General features: G+C 36.2%; 1 protein-coding gene across 1 annotated transcript in view; it reads right to left on the reverse strand.

The window, feature by feature from the left end:
- Positions 1-605: 605 nt before the first annotated feature.
- The window catches only part of LOC122904706 (B-cell receptor-associated protein 29), a 49,044-nt gene continuing 34,334 nt past the window's right edge, over positions 606-15,315 (reverse strand). The window contains exons 7-8 of the mRNA XM_044245815.1: positions 8,066-8,166; positions 606-1,759 (exon numbers count right to left, since the gene is read on the reverse strand). Of these exons, the coding sequence (XP_044101750.1) occupies positions 1,724-1,759; positions 8,066-8,166 (137 nt within the window). The 3' untranslated portion in view covers positions 606-1,723. The remainder of the gene's footprint in view (positions 1,760-8,065; positions 8,167-15,315) is intronic.

The following is a 15,315-nucleotide window of genomic DNA, read 5'->3' on the forward strand; positions in this document are numbered from 1 at the left end:
GAGATTCCTTAAGAAATGAAAAATAGAGCTACTCTATGACCCTGCAATTGCACTACTGGGTATTTACTTCAAAGATACAGAGGTAGTGAAAGAGCTATATGTACCCCAATGTTCATAGCAGCAATGGCCATAATCGCCAAATTGTGGAAAGAGCCAAGATGCCCTTCAACAGACAAATGGATAAAGAAGATATGGTCCATATATACAATGGAATATTATGCCTCCATCAGAAAGGATAAATACCCAACTTTTGTATCAACATGGACAGGACTAGAGATTATGCAGAGTGAAGTAAGTCAAGCATAAAGAGTCAATTATCATATGGTTTCACTTACCTATGGAGCATAAGGAATAACAGGGAGGACATTAAGAGAAGGAAAGGAAAAGTGAATTGGAGGAAATCGGAGGAGGAGATGAGCCATGAGAGACAGGACTCTGAGAAACAAACTGAGGGTTTTGGAAGGGAGGGGAGTACAGGAATGGGTGAGCCTGGTGGTGGCTATTAAGGAGGGCACGTATTGCATGGAGCACTGGGTGTGCTGCATAAACGATGAATCTTGGAATACTGAAAAAATAAAATTAAAAGAAAAAAAAGAAACAGATACTGGGAAAGTAAAAATTCTGGTCATTATTTTCCATTTTCATTTATATTTAAGTCTTTATGAGACAAGGAAGATGACTTTCATGTCTAAACACTGGAACAACCTAAATCATATTAATACTATTATGATCACTATCATGTGCTGAAGGAGATTCCAAAGAAATATGAATGAAAAAATAGCATTTAAGATTTAGCTTTCAGAACACAGATACATCTCAGAGAAACTGTGACCCCAGCATACGTGTATTTGAGGTAATATTTGTATAATTAGTAACTCTCACGGCGATGGGAAACATTGCTCTTTGCATATGTTGTACATTAGCTTTCTGAGTCAAGAATTTCACATTGTTGTATAATAATTTTAAGTTCAGTGTATGGCCGTTATGCAAATAGATGTAAACTTCATTACCAGATGAACTTTAAAAAGGCGTAACAACTACTAATTACATATTAACACCAATGTCAACAAAAACAGTCCAACAAATGTAGAAGCAAAGTAACAAAAATATAATTATTAATATGGCTGTCCTCTAAGAGTAAGCTATAGTGTCGTCAGGCTTATAAAAAACAGCTCAGGTCACTGTTTTTATTTTTTGTTCTTTATGACTCTTCCCTATACAAACAGTGGCTAATTCTGATCATTTGTCCTTATTTAATCTCCCTATGAACAAATTTGCTGATACTGAATACTATTTTCAAATATATCAGCATTATCATCATCTCATTAAATAGGTTATGATTATTACTGAAAACTCATCAAGGTTTCAAGGCTATTAATGGTTTCATCAACTTAAAAATCTAGTTTGGAAGTAACTGGTTATAAATCTGTCCTTTTATTGGCAAACAGCACCATACATCAGTGTTACTCTCAACATCTCAACAGGGTGCTTATCATGCTTACATTTTATGTGAGAGCTGGAATATAGACTTTACAATAGATCTGAAACATCATCAAATATTGTGACAATGCTGTTATGATAACAGCCTATACATGGCATTAAAAAAATTATTGGCTGCTCGTAAATAGTACCTTCTTCCGAACTGAATTGTAAATGTTCTAGAGGCTAACATGATAACAAAGTGATCATCTTCACATGGCGTCGCACAATCTTCCCTCAAAGTTCACAGGCCCTTCTTATTGTCTTTCCCCAAACAATTCTGCAGGGTGATTAAAAAAAAAAAGAAAAAGAAAAAGAAAAAGACTTAGGTAAGTAGTTACAACAAAGAGTGAAAAAGAGATTCGTAGATATTACAAGGAATTTTTAAAAAAATTATCTTTTTGTGTATGGTTATTAATTATGAGAATAATCAAATGTGAAAACATGGATTGAGAAAGTCTCAAACTTAAAAAAACTACAAAGTTTGTGGGTTTTATTTGAGAAAAAAAAAAGTCTGAAGGGGAAAAAATAACACTCTTGGTAAGTTCATTTATATCCCTGCCTTAATCCATTTTGCTTTTGTTTCACAGGTTATACCAGGAAAACAAAATTTCTCAAATTCCCTTCTTACAAACCCAATTAAGATTTTTGGCAAAGAAAGGATGAAGGGACAAAAAACCCCCAGATGGGATGGACTTTTTGAGTGTGTTTTTTTCTTCAGATATTTGCCAATTGAACTGACTTCTCAAATTATACTCTTCTCTGAACACAAGATGATATCATTTAAAACTGGAGGAAAATGGGATAGAAATTAACCTTAAGAGATCATTTGCACTTAAGAAAGCAAAAGTCTACACTGAGGGAAAAAAAAAACCCTCATAAAATGGAGTTGGAAGTGTTACTGCTTGCAGAAGAGAGGTTCACCAATCTCTTGCTCAGGCTGAGCAGTAATGGATTCAGAGTAACTTTAACAATGTTAACATTAACCAACCAAATCAGAAGACAGGATTAGAGGAGGTATTTTGAATGATAAGGTACCACTTTCACATGTTTGTATAGATCTTGACACTTTAGGTAAAAATCACAGCTTTGCCTACTGAATGTGAGAAGATATTTGCAAATGATATAACTGACAAGGGTTAATATATATATAATATATAATTAATAGATATTATATATTAATATATAATCAATAGATATTATATATTAATATAAAATATCGATTATTTATTACATATTATAAAATATATAAAGAACTTATGCAACTCAACACCAAAAACCTCAAATAACGGGCAGATGACTGAATAGACATTTTTCCAAAGAAGACCTATGAATGGCCAACAGACACATGAAAAGATGCTTAACATCACATTGTGGGAAATGCAAATCAAAATCACAATGAGGTATATCACCTTACACCTGTCAGAATGACTAGTATCAAAAACACAAGAAATATTAATGTTGGCAAGGAAGTAAAGAAAAAAAAAACATCATGCACTGTTGGTAGGAATGTAAACTGGTGCAGCTATTGTGAAAACAGTACGGAGGTTCCTCAAAACATTAAAGATAGAATTACCATATGTTTCAGTAATTCTACTACTGGGTATTAACCCAAAGAATACAAAAATACGAATTTAAAAAGATATATGTGGGGCGCCTGGGTGGCTCAGTGGGTTAAAGCCTCTGCCTTCAGCTCAGGTCATGATCTCAGGGTCCTGGGATCAAGCCCCACATTGGGCTCTCCGCTCAGCAGGGAGCCTACTTTCCCCCCTCTCTCTGCCTGCCTCTGCCTACTTGTGACCTCTGTCTATCAAATAAAGGAATAAAATCTTAAAAAAAAAAGATATATGTACTTCTCTGTTTACTGAAGCCTTATTCACAATAGTCAAGATATGTAAACAACCCAAATGTTCATCCATAGACAAACAGATAAAGAAGATGTGGTGTGCACATGTTTGTGTATCATAGACTATTACTCAGCCATGAAAAAGGACAAAAGCTTGCCATTTGCAACAGCATGGATGGAGCTAGAGAGTAAAATGCCGTGCAAAATAAGTCAGATATGAAAAAAAAAATAAGTCAGATATGGAAAAACAAATACCATATAATTTCACTTGTATGGGGAATTTGAGAAACAAAACAAATGCACAAAATGAAAAAGAGACCAACAAAAATACAGACTCTTAAATACAGAGAACAAGCCAGTGATTACCAGAAGGGAGGTGGGTGGGGGATGGGTGAAACAGGTGATGGGGATTAAGAGTACACTTGTGATGAGCACTGAGAAACGTACAAAATTGTTGAATCATTATATTGTATATGTGAGACTAATATAATACTGTATGTTAATTATACTTCAATTAAAAAAAGGGAAATAATCTTGCACTTACCCAAAATAAAAGTGGATATGAATATTAAAAAAAAATCATGGCTTTAATGGAGCTGTTATTCTGGATAACTCCCTTAAGTAAAGGGTGATTTTCTAAAATAAAATTTAAACACTGGCCAGTGCTGCCCATAACCTTCAGTTAGTTTTGCTTTTCTTTTCTAGAGGACAGCCCGGGCAAACAAGGAAAGACAAAGACTCTATCTTGAAGAGATTGTTTTCTAATATTTATTTAGTGCTTATAACAGGGAGGGGACCAAATGGGGAAATCCAGAGAGATTTTAAAAATGCAAAGTGGGATTCATTTGTGGTAAGGAAACCAGCTTTCCCTTCTTTCACCTTTATTTCCTTAATATTTTAATGGTCATTTTATGGTTACTTTATTTAAAGTAAATCAATTATGCAAAACTGAGAAAGCTAAGTTTCCCAAGGAACTCTAAAGATAAAATTCAATTATTAAGGTTGGTTTGACAATAGAAGTAAAATTCATGAAAGGCAAGTTGATACAGCTTTTGACTATAGACGGTCGACAGCAATTTTTTTGTTTCTCAAGTAGACTTCAGAAGGTGAATATCAAAGTGTATGAGCCACTTTTAAGAAAACGGTAGTCATTTAATGACACTTAAATCTCAGAATCTTCTACAAGGTCTCAATGGACAATGGAGGATGAGTAGGGAGAAAAAATCTGTCCAATCAAGAAATAACTACTAGTATCTTATGGGGATATAGAGCTTTTCTTGTTTAAAAATATTTAAAGTGCCTTCCTGTATTGTAAACAATCTGGTTTAATGCTCATAAGGTATTCTAACTCTCATTTAAGTAATGAGGAAGCCAAGGTGTGGGGATGTCAAGTCATCTACCTGGTGTGTAGAGAACTGGCAAACTATGGAGCCAAGAGAGCTCTTCTGTTCTTCAAACAGTTATTTATACCTGGGAAATTGGTTTTATAGGTGATGAAAGAGCAGACACATGGGGCAGTGTGGTAGGAGACCTCAGGGATTAGCACAGAACCACCACCACTCTTCCGGCTGGAGGGACAAGGGAGAAGACAGTGTCATGGACCCCAGAGCTAGGGCCACCAGGTGGGAAAAAAAATCCCTGGCTTTGTCCCTCCTGCCTTCAGTCTCCTCCTGTGCCTCCTGTGCCTCCTGTTGCTGAACTTGCCCAGAGGAGAGAAAGTAGGCTTGGGAAATGTAGCTCTCTGAGACTGAATGAGCAGAAGTAGGAAGACAATGGATCCAAGAATACAGTCTCATGACTGAACAGGCCAAAGAGCAGAGTTCTTAATGATGGGGAATCTGGAGAAAAATGTCCTGATTTTGAATCCAGCTCTGAATCCTAGTTTCTAGTTCAGTGACTTTAGATACATTAAATAACGCCTCTGTTATTGGGTCTTGTTTTCCTTATCCACAATATAGGGTATGAAAATATTTTAATTTAGTGGGCTGTGATGAAAGTAAACAGAGTAACATATATGAAGCTATTAGCTAAGTGCTTGGACCAGGGCACATCTTCAATAAATGTCTCCCCTTACGTATTTTAAAAATAAAAGAAGAAAGTAGATCAAGGCCTTAAATGCACTAGTGAACAAGGCCCAACTCTCAGTGTGGCACTTGGCATCTCTAGGATGGGTCATTTTTCAAAGAAATAGCTGTAACAACTCCTTTCTGGGGAAGGAATTACTCCGAAAAACTTTTTAGCATTTGTTATCAAGAACGCATAAGCTCCAAACAGAGGCGGTTTGGGGAAGGGAAAGAAAAAGGGTTGAGGGAATCCCACTGTCATATATACTCTCCAGGGATTAAGAGATTAGCAGTTACCATAACGGGGACACTCAGCAATGGCCACTGGCCATAAGAAAATGAGGGAATATTCCTGCTTCTTTTTTCTCCATTCAGGGATCTAAATGTTTCTGACCTCCTGGCAAAGTCCACTGGTGTGGATACTCATCCTGTTGAGTACAAGCTGACCTCACAAATGGAAGAGAGAAAAAGTTCTGTTTCTAGGCCAAAGGCTTCTAAAGTGTTCCTTCACTTTCCATGTGGCACTTGAAGGACGCCCTGGAGTAATTCTCATCAGGCCATGGTGAAGTCAGCAATTTTAGGACCTGCATTTGTTTGCTTGTTTGTATATTTTTATATTTATTATTTGATAGACCACAAGCAGGGGGAATGGCAGGCCGAGGCAGAGGGAGAAGCAGGCTCCCTGCTGAGCAAGGAGTCCAATGTGGGGCTCAATCCCAGGACCCGGTGATCATGATCTGAGCTGAAGGCAGATGTTTAACTAACTGAGCCACCCAGGCACTCACAAGGATCTGTGTTTTAGAGATGGGGAAAGGGTGGTCTTGCTGAACATCTAACCGCCTACTCTAGAACACGTGAACTGAGCTCTTGGTGTCCTAGGTTTGAAGCACACAGGGTATCTACCCTTCTCTGAACTGCCCTGTTGTCAAAGTAGATTAGTTAAACTTTCAACTCAGCTAGGAATACCACGTTACATATGTATTTTGGATTGCTTCTTGGCTGGCTCTAAATCAAGGCTGAAGTAGCTGGTTAAGAATAAGTCATTCTTCCAGCAGAACTTTTACAGAGGAACGTATGCTGATGATAACAATGATAACTCTAATAGGTATAATTTCTTGAGTGTTTTCTATCAGCCAGGTACAATGCTAAGTACCCTACACATTCTATTTAATTCTACTGAAAACCCGGTGGGCCTGGTGTTATTATTAGTTTGACTTTATAGGTGAAGAAAAGTGAGCTACAGAGGGGTACCATGAACTGTTCAGGGTCATAAAATCAGCTAATATGAAATTCTGAGTTATTTCAGGTCGGTCTGACTCCAAGGTCTATCAATATAGTATCTGCTTGCCCTTTGACAGGCACAGTGCCAGACCCTGGACAATTAACAGGGAAATGAATCCTGGGACCAGTGCTTCTCCTATCATGAAGTAACTGTAGAGCTGTGATTGCTAAAAAGTTCTGATAGCCACAAAAGTTGCCAAATTCTCAGGATAAATCCAAACCGAGAGCAGAAGAACACAGACTCTCCATCTCAGGAGGAACTAAGAGGTCCAGGGCTGCCTCTGGAATGGTCTTTTCCCCCAAATTCTCCCCACATATGGTCAAAGAGTGGCTGGGAAATCAATTCAGATTAGGGGCTGCCAAATCAAGAGAGAAGTGATAGGGACGCCTGGGTGGCTCAGTTGGTTGGACGACTGCCTTCGGCTCAGGTCATGATCCTGGAGTCCGGGATCGAGTCCCGCATCGGGTTCCCAGCTCCATGGGGAATCTGCTTCTTCCTCTGACCTTCTCCTTGCTCATGCTCTCTCTCACTGTCTCTTTCTCAAAAAATAAAGTCTTAAAAAAAAAAAAAAAAAAGAGGGAAGTGATAGTCAAATTTAGCATGGAGGAATGCAGGCCATGAACTCTTGCTGGGCTGGAGGGGAAGAGAAAGAAAAGCTATAGCCCTTGACTCTGGGACTTTACTAACAAAAGGTTTTTTTTTTCCCATTCCTGTCTTTAAATCCATGTTGGAGGCAAATCATGTATTTGAATGCCATAGGTTTTGACCCAAGATGTCTAAAACACTGGGACAGAAGTAGTGTGAGGTGAGACTTCAAATTTTGACCTTATTTTTTGACATGAATAGAGCAAACATTGCCAATGGCAAGATGAAATGTTTATAGAACCAGTCTGTTTTTCAATCTTGGCACTCTTGTGGCTCAATTCTTTTGCTTAAAATTTCACTAAAACTAGAATGCTGTAAGTTAGCATCTTGCTAATTCTCCATACTATGACTGTCTTGTATTTTCATGCAGTGTCTTCATCTTCACCCTTGAGGGAAAAATCTGGTTTCCTTAATCATTTTTAAGAAGCCAGGACCGAGAGGCACCTGGGTGGCTCAGTAGGTTAAAGCCTCTGCCCTCAGCTCAGGTCATGATCCCAGGGTCCTGGGATCAAGCCCTGCAACGGGCTCTCTGCTCAGCAGGGAGCCTGCTTCCTCCTCTCTCTCTACCTGCCTCTCCGCCTACTTGTGATCTCTGTATGTCAAATGAATAAATGAAATCTTAAAAAAAAAAAAAAAGAAAAAAAAAAGAAGCCAGGACCAAGTGCATCTTCTTGATTTGGGAAGGGCAGATAACCCAAATAACTAACATAGTAATTAGTATTTCAGGTCCACAAAGTGGAGGTCACGCACCTGAAGTTCTGCATGTTCTTTCAGGAGTCGGTCGTATTCTTTTGAAAGTCGTTCTGATTGCATTTTCATTGTCATCACATCATTCTGTGCCTTAGAGAGGGCTAGAACACAGGGGATAGAATTTTTAAATTTTTATTTTGAAATAATTTTAAATTTACAGAAAAGTAACAAGACTTAAATAGAAAGCTCCTTTGTAGCGCTTGCTCAAATTCACCAACTGTTAAGATGCGGTACATTTGTTACTGTATTTTCTCTCCACACATGCAAAATTATTTTCTTGAATCATTTGAGAATAAGTTACAAACATCATGCCCCTTTACTCCTTAATACTTGTGTATTTCCTAAGAAAAAAGGTGTTCTCTAACATAACCATATAGCATTGTTAGCAAATGCAGGCAATTTAACATCAATATAATACTTTGTATCTAATCTACCATTCATGTTCCATTCTTCGCTACTGTCTCAATTACGTGCTTTCTATAATTTTTTTCCGAGTCTAGATCCAGCCCTAGAGCAAAGATTAGTATTAAGTTGTCATGTTTCTTTGGATTCCTTCAATCTGGAATAGTTCCTCAGCTTTTCCCCTGCATTCCTCTGCCCTTTTGTAACACTGACATTTTAAAGAATACAGGTCACTTTTTTTTTTTTTTAAATGGAATGTCTTTCATTTTGGTTCTGTCTGATGTTTGCTCATGATTAAATTCAGGTTATGCATCCCACTTACACCCAAATATCACATAAGTGATGCTGAATGTCTGTCAAGCTATTACAATAAGTGGCCCATCTGCCTCTCACTGGTTTTTTCATTTTATACTGATTTTCTTCCTCATAACTAAGAAGGAGTATACAGGAAGACAAGACAATGTAAGTATCTTGCTCCTTGTCAAAATTCCACCTTATAGTTAGCATTCACTGATAATTCTTGCCTAAGCCAATCTTTATTGTGACGGTTGTACAATGGTGATTTCCCAGCTTCACCATTCCATCCACATTTATCAGTCAGCATTTTACTATAAACAAGGGCCTTCCTCTCTTTTCCATCCACCCACCCAACTATCTATCAATTCATATATCATCAGTATGAACTCACAGGATCTTATTTTTTCAACAGTTTAGAATTCATGATTTACTTAATTTCTCCCAGATATGGCTAGTGGGAACCCTGTCAAGCTGGATCTTACATCTTCTGACTATGTCCCCATCATTTTTTGAGTACTCTATTTTCTGGCATAAGATGTTCCAGGTTCATCTTAAATCTTCCCTGATTCATCCTGGACTCAATCAGTAGAGTAAAGAATTTATTAGAAGGTTATTATTTTTTTAAGATTTTATTTATTTATTTGACAGACAGAGATCACAAGTAGGCAGAGAGGCAGGCAGAGAGAGAGAGAGAGAGGGAAGCAGGCTCCCTGTTGAGCAGAGAGCCTGATGCGGGACTCGATCCCAGGACCCTGAGATCATGACCTGAGCCGAAGGCAGCGGCTTAACCCACTGAGCCACCCAGGTGCCCCTAGAAGGGTATGTTTTTGAAAAAATTGAGGAAGAAAAAAATATTTTATCATTCTCACCAAAGGACAAGTGGCCGTATTTCTTTCAAAGCAAAGATAATCCTTTCTTATACAAAGTTGAAAAATATAAAGGTGTGTGACACTTAAAGGCTTTACCTCAATATGATACACAAAAATGCTCTACACTAGCCTCTGTCTACAAGGAGCTACAGTCTTAGCAGATTAGACAGAAGTTTAAAAAATATATCTATATATCATAAACATTAAAGTCAGCACATTATGGAGAAGATAGCAAGCAAATGTGTAGAAAGGAAGATCAGCACAAGATGGTTTGGAAAAATTCTGCAAATCCTGAACTAACTCTACTTATGATTCTGCATATGTAGTCTTTAGAAGTTCTATATTTATAATCTTTTAGAGTAGAAGTTTTAGTAAAAAAAAAAGTGGGATTTATAAATTTATAAATTCACTTTTTAGGCATAACAGGATGAAATCATAGGTTCTATTTATAAACAATCTGGTTACCTCTCCTCTTGAAAAGACACCATATGGGTATTTTTATGTATATAAGTCACTTTCAACTAAAGTGGCTTTTGTATCAGTACTTTCTAGACAATGCTGTCAATAAGCTTCCTGTATTGCAGGACATTTATTGGACACATCTGTGCTGGGTAATATAGCAGCCTCTAGCTGAAAGCAGCTATTTAGCACTTGAAATGTGGTTAGTGTAACTGAAGAACTGAATTTTAAATTACACTTACCATTTATTTATTTATTTATTTATTTGGAGAGTGCAAAGGGGGCAGAGGGAGAGGGAGAAAGAGAATCTCAAGCAGATTCCATGCCAAGTGCAGAGCTTGTTGCAGGACTCAATGTGAAACAGGACCCTGAGATCATGATCTGAGCTGAAATCAAGAGCTGAATGCTTAACCAACTGAGTCACCCAGGTAGCCCCAATTATACTTAATTATAATTAAATGTTTTATTTAAATAGCCGGGTGTTATATGTAAGGGTTGTATGTAAGTGTTGAATCAATGGATTCTAAACCTGAAATTAGTATTGTACTGTATGTTAACTAACTAGAATTTAAATAAAAACTTCCAAAAGAAAAAGAAAAAAGAAAAAAGACTGGGAAATGTAGCTGAACTCCCTAAATACCCAAAAACAATATTATAGAGTTAGGTCAAATGAGAAGACAGAAATGTGTTCTAAACAAAAAAGTGAGACAACATCTCAGAAAAAGAACTAAATGAAAGGGAGTTAAGCAATCAACCTGATAAAGAGTTCAAAGTAATGATCATAAAGATGCTTATCAAACTCTGAGAACTTCAACAAAGAAAAAATATAAGAAAGTACCAATCAGAGCTGAAGAATACAATAACAGAAAAAAATACACTAGAGGGGATAAACAGATCTGATAATACAAAAGAACAGATTAGTGATCTGGGTAATGAAGATCACACAAACTGGGGTGTCTGGGTGGCTCAGTCAGTTTGGCTCAGGTCATGATTTCAGGGTTGTGAGGCTGAGTCCTGCATTGGGCTCTGCACTGGATGTGGAGTCTATATGAGATTCTCTCTCTCCCTCAGCCCCTAACCACTCTCCAACCCCTGGTCATGCATTCGCTTTGTCTGTCTTAAAAAAAAAAAAAAAAAAAGTCCCCTAAATAGAACAGAGGAAGAAAGAAGGAAAGAACAAGAAAGAGAAAAAGGGAAAGGAAGGAAGGAAGGAGAAAGAGAAAAAAGAAGAAAAAGAAAATAGAAAAGGAATTTAAAAATGAGGACAGTTTAAGGGGCCACTGGGACAACACTGAATACTAACATTCACATTATATAGGTCCCAGAAGGACAAGTGAAAAAGAAAAGGGTATATATATATTTTTTTAAAAAGGGCATCAAAATTATTTAAAGAATTCATAGCTGAAAATTTCACTAAGCTGAGGATCTTCCCAAGTCTAAGAAGCACAGCTCCCAAACAAGATGCACTCAAAAGAGATCTACACCAAGATACATTATAATTAAAATGTCAAAGACTAAAGATAAAGAATCTCAAAAGTAGCAAGAAAAAAGCAATTAACTGCATCTAAGGGGATTCCTATAAGGAAATGAGCTGATTTTTCAGCAGAAACTCTGCGGACTAGCAGAGAGTGGCAAAATATATTCACAGTGCTGAAATGAAAAAACATAACCAAGCACACTCTAACTGACAACGTTGTCATTCAGAACTGGAGGGGAAATAAGAAGTTTCCCAGCCAAATAAAAGTTAAAGGAGTTCACCACTTTACAAAAAATATTAGAAGGATTTCCTTCAGAAAAAAAGAAAGGAAAATTATAACTAAAATTGAGAAAATATATGAAAGAAAAAAATCTCACTGGTAAAAAGTGAACATATAGTGGAGGTAGTAGATCAACCACTTGTAAGCTAGGGTGAAGGTTAAAAGACAAAGTGGTGAATAAACTGTAACGACAATAATTAGTTAAAGATACAAAAAATAAAAGGATGTAAAACACAATGTCAAAAACAAAATATTGGGGGTAGGGAGAGTAAAAATGTAGTGTTTTAAGAATTTGTTCAAGCTTAAATGATCATCAGTTTAAAATAAACTGCTATGTAATGCACAAAAAATAAAGAGAAAGGAATCCAAACATAACACTAAAAAAAATTATCATGTCACAAGGGAAAAGAGCAGGAAGAAAGGAACAAAGAACTATAAAACCACTAAACAATTAAAAAAATGGTGGTAAGTACATAATTACTTCAAATATAAATGAACTAAATGCTTCAATCAATACATAGGTGGCTGAATGGATTAAAAAACAAGATTCATTTATATGTTGTCTACAAGAGACTCACTTCATATCTAAACTGAAAGTGACAGGATGGGAAAATGTATTCCATGCAAGTGGAAATGAAAAGAAAACTGGGATAGCAATGCTTTTATCAGACAAAATAGACTTTATTTTTTATTTTATTATTTTTTTATTTAGAGAAAGAGAGTACAAAAGTGAGGGGAGAGCGAGAGAATTTTAAGTAGACTCTGCACTGAGCACAGAGTCTGTTATGGGGCTCCATCTCATGACCGAGATCATGACCTGAGCCAAAATCAAGAGTCAGATGTTTAAGTGACTGAGTCACCCAGGTTCTCCTAGACAAGGAGATCTTTAAAAGAAAGGCTATAAAAAGAGACAAAATGGGTATTAAAGGGATCAACTGAATAAGAAGTTGTATCACTTCTTAATATTTACGCACCTAACATAGGAGTACCAAGTAAATATTAACAAATGCAAAGAGAGAAACTTACAACAACATACTGATAGTAGGGGACTTTTAACAACCACTTACAGCAATGGATAGATCACCCAGACAGAAAATTAATAAGGACATATTGGTCTTAAATGATACATCAGACCAGATCAACTTAATATATACAGAGCATTCCATCCAAACCCAGCAGAATACACATTCTTTTCAAGTATACATGGAACATTCTCCAGGAAAGATTACATGTTAGGCCACAAAAGAAGTCTCAACAAAGTTTTTTTTAAAGATTTTATTTATTTCAGACCCAGCAAGCAAGCATGAGCTGGGGAGGGAGGAGGTGGAGGAGAGGGAAAGGGAGAAGCAGATTCCCTGCTGAGCAAGAAGCCTGACACAGGGCTTGATCCCAGGACTCTGAGACCATGACCTGAGATGAAGGCAGACGTTTAACCAATTGACTTACCCAGGTGCCCCAGAAATCTCAATAAATTTAAGAAGACTGAAATCATATCAAGATTCTTTTCTGATCACAACAGTATAGAAGTAGAAATACATGACAAGAAAAAAAAACTGGAAAAAAGCACAAATACATGAAAGCTAAAAACATGCTACTATATAAACAACAGGTCAATGAAGAAATCAAAAATGAAGCAAAAAAATACTTGAGACAAATGAAAAGGGAAATATGACATTCCAAAATCTACAGGATGCAGGAGAAGCAATTCTAAGAGAGAAGTTTATAGGCTTCCCTCAAAACAAAAACAAAAACAAATCAAACAAACAAAAAAACAAGGAAAAAAACCCCAAAAATTAAGGAAACTAGAAAAAAAAAAGAAAAAACATAGCCCAAAGTTAGTAAAAGGAAGAAAATAAAGATCAGAGTGCAATTAGTGAAAAAGAGACTAAATAAGCCATAGAAAAGACTCATGAAACTAAGAGCTGGTTCTTTGAACAGATAAACAGAATTGATAAACCTTTACCTGGACTTATTAAGAAAAAATAAGAGAAGGTTTAAGTAAAACCAGAAGTGAAAGACAAGTTATAAACAACACTACAGAAATACAAAGGATTATAAAAGACTACTGTGAAAAATTACATGCCAACAAACTGGCCAACCTAGAAGAAATGGATAAATTCCTATAAACATACAATCTTCCATGACTAAATCAGAAAGAAATAGAAAATCTGAAGAAAAAAAAATCAAAATCTGAATAGACCAATTACTAGTAATAAAATTACAGTAATAAAACTCCCAACAAACTAAAATACAGGACCAGACAGCTTCACCAGTGAATCCTATCAAACATTTAAAGACAAGTTAATATCTATTCTTCTCAAACTATTCCAAAAAGAAAAAAGAGGATGAAACACTTTCAAATTCATTCTGAGGCTAGCACTACCCTAGTACCGAAACCAAAGACACTACCAAAAAAAAAAAAAAAAAAAAAAGAAAGAAAGAAAGAAAGAAAATTAGAGGTCAGTATTCCTCGTAAGTCTAAATGGAAAGATCCTCACCAAAATATTAGCAAACTGAATTTAATGATACTTTAAGTGATCATACACCATGATCAAGTAGGATTTATTCTAGGGATGCAAGGACGGTTCAATACCTGAAATCAATCAATGTGATGTACCACATTAACAAAATGAAGGATAAAAATCACATGATCATCTCAATAGATGGAGAAAAAGCATTTGACAAAATTCAACATCCATTTAGGATAAAACTCTCAACAAAGTGGATACAAAGAGAATGCACCTCAACATAATAAAGGTTATGTATGACAAACCCAGAGCTAATATCACACTCAACAGTGAAAGGCTGAAAGCTTTCCTTCTAAGATCAGGAACATGACAAGGATGCCCATTCTTACCATTTTTATTCAACATAGTAATGGAAATCCCAGCCATAGCAATTAAGCAAGAAAAAGAAAGAAAGTGCATTTAAATTGGAAAGGAAAAACTAAACTGTCACTATATGCAGGTGACATGATACTATATATAGAAAACACTCAAGCCTCTATGAAAAAACTATTCATAGAACTACCATATGATACATAATCCACTTCTAGGTATTTAACCAAAGAAAATGAAAACACTATTTTGAAAAGAAATATGCACCCCTATGTTCATTGCAGAATTATTTATAATAGCCCAAATTTGGAAGCAAACTAATATCCTTCAACAGATGATTGGATAAAAAAAATGTGGTGTATATATTTACAATGGAACATTACATAGCCTTAAGAATGAAATGTTGCAAAAAAAAAAAAAATGAAATGTTGCCATTTGCAACACGGATGGATCTAGAGGGTATTATGCTCAGTAAAATAAGTTACAAAAAGAAAAATACCATATAATTTCACTCATTGGTGGAATCTAAAAAACAAATGAACAAACAAAACAAAAACAGAGAACAAAATGATGGTTGCCAGAGGTGAGGGGTAGGTGGGAAAGATGGATGAAACAGTTCAAAGGGATTA

This window comes from Neovison vison, chromosome 4 (assembly GCF_020171115.1).
Source record: "Neovison vison isolate M4711 chromosome 4, ASM_NN_V1, whole genome shotgun sequence".
Classification (NCBI taxonomy): Eukaryota; Metazoa; Chordata; class Mammalia; order Carnivora; family Mustelidae; genus Neogale; species Neogale vison.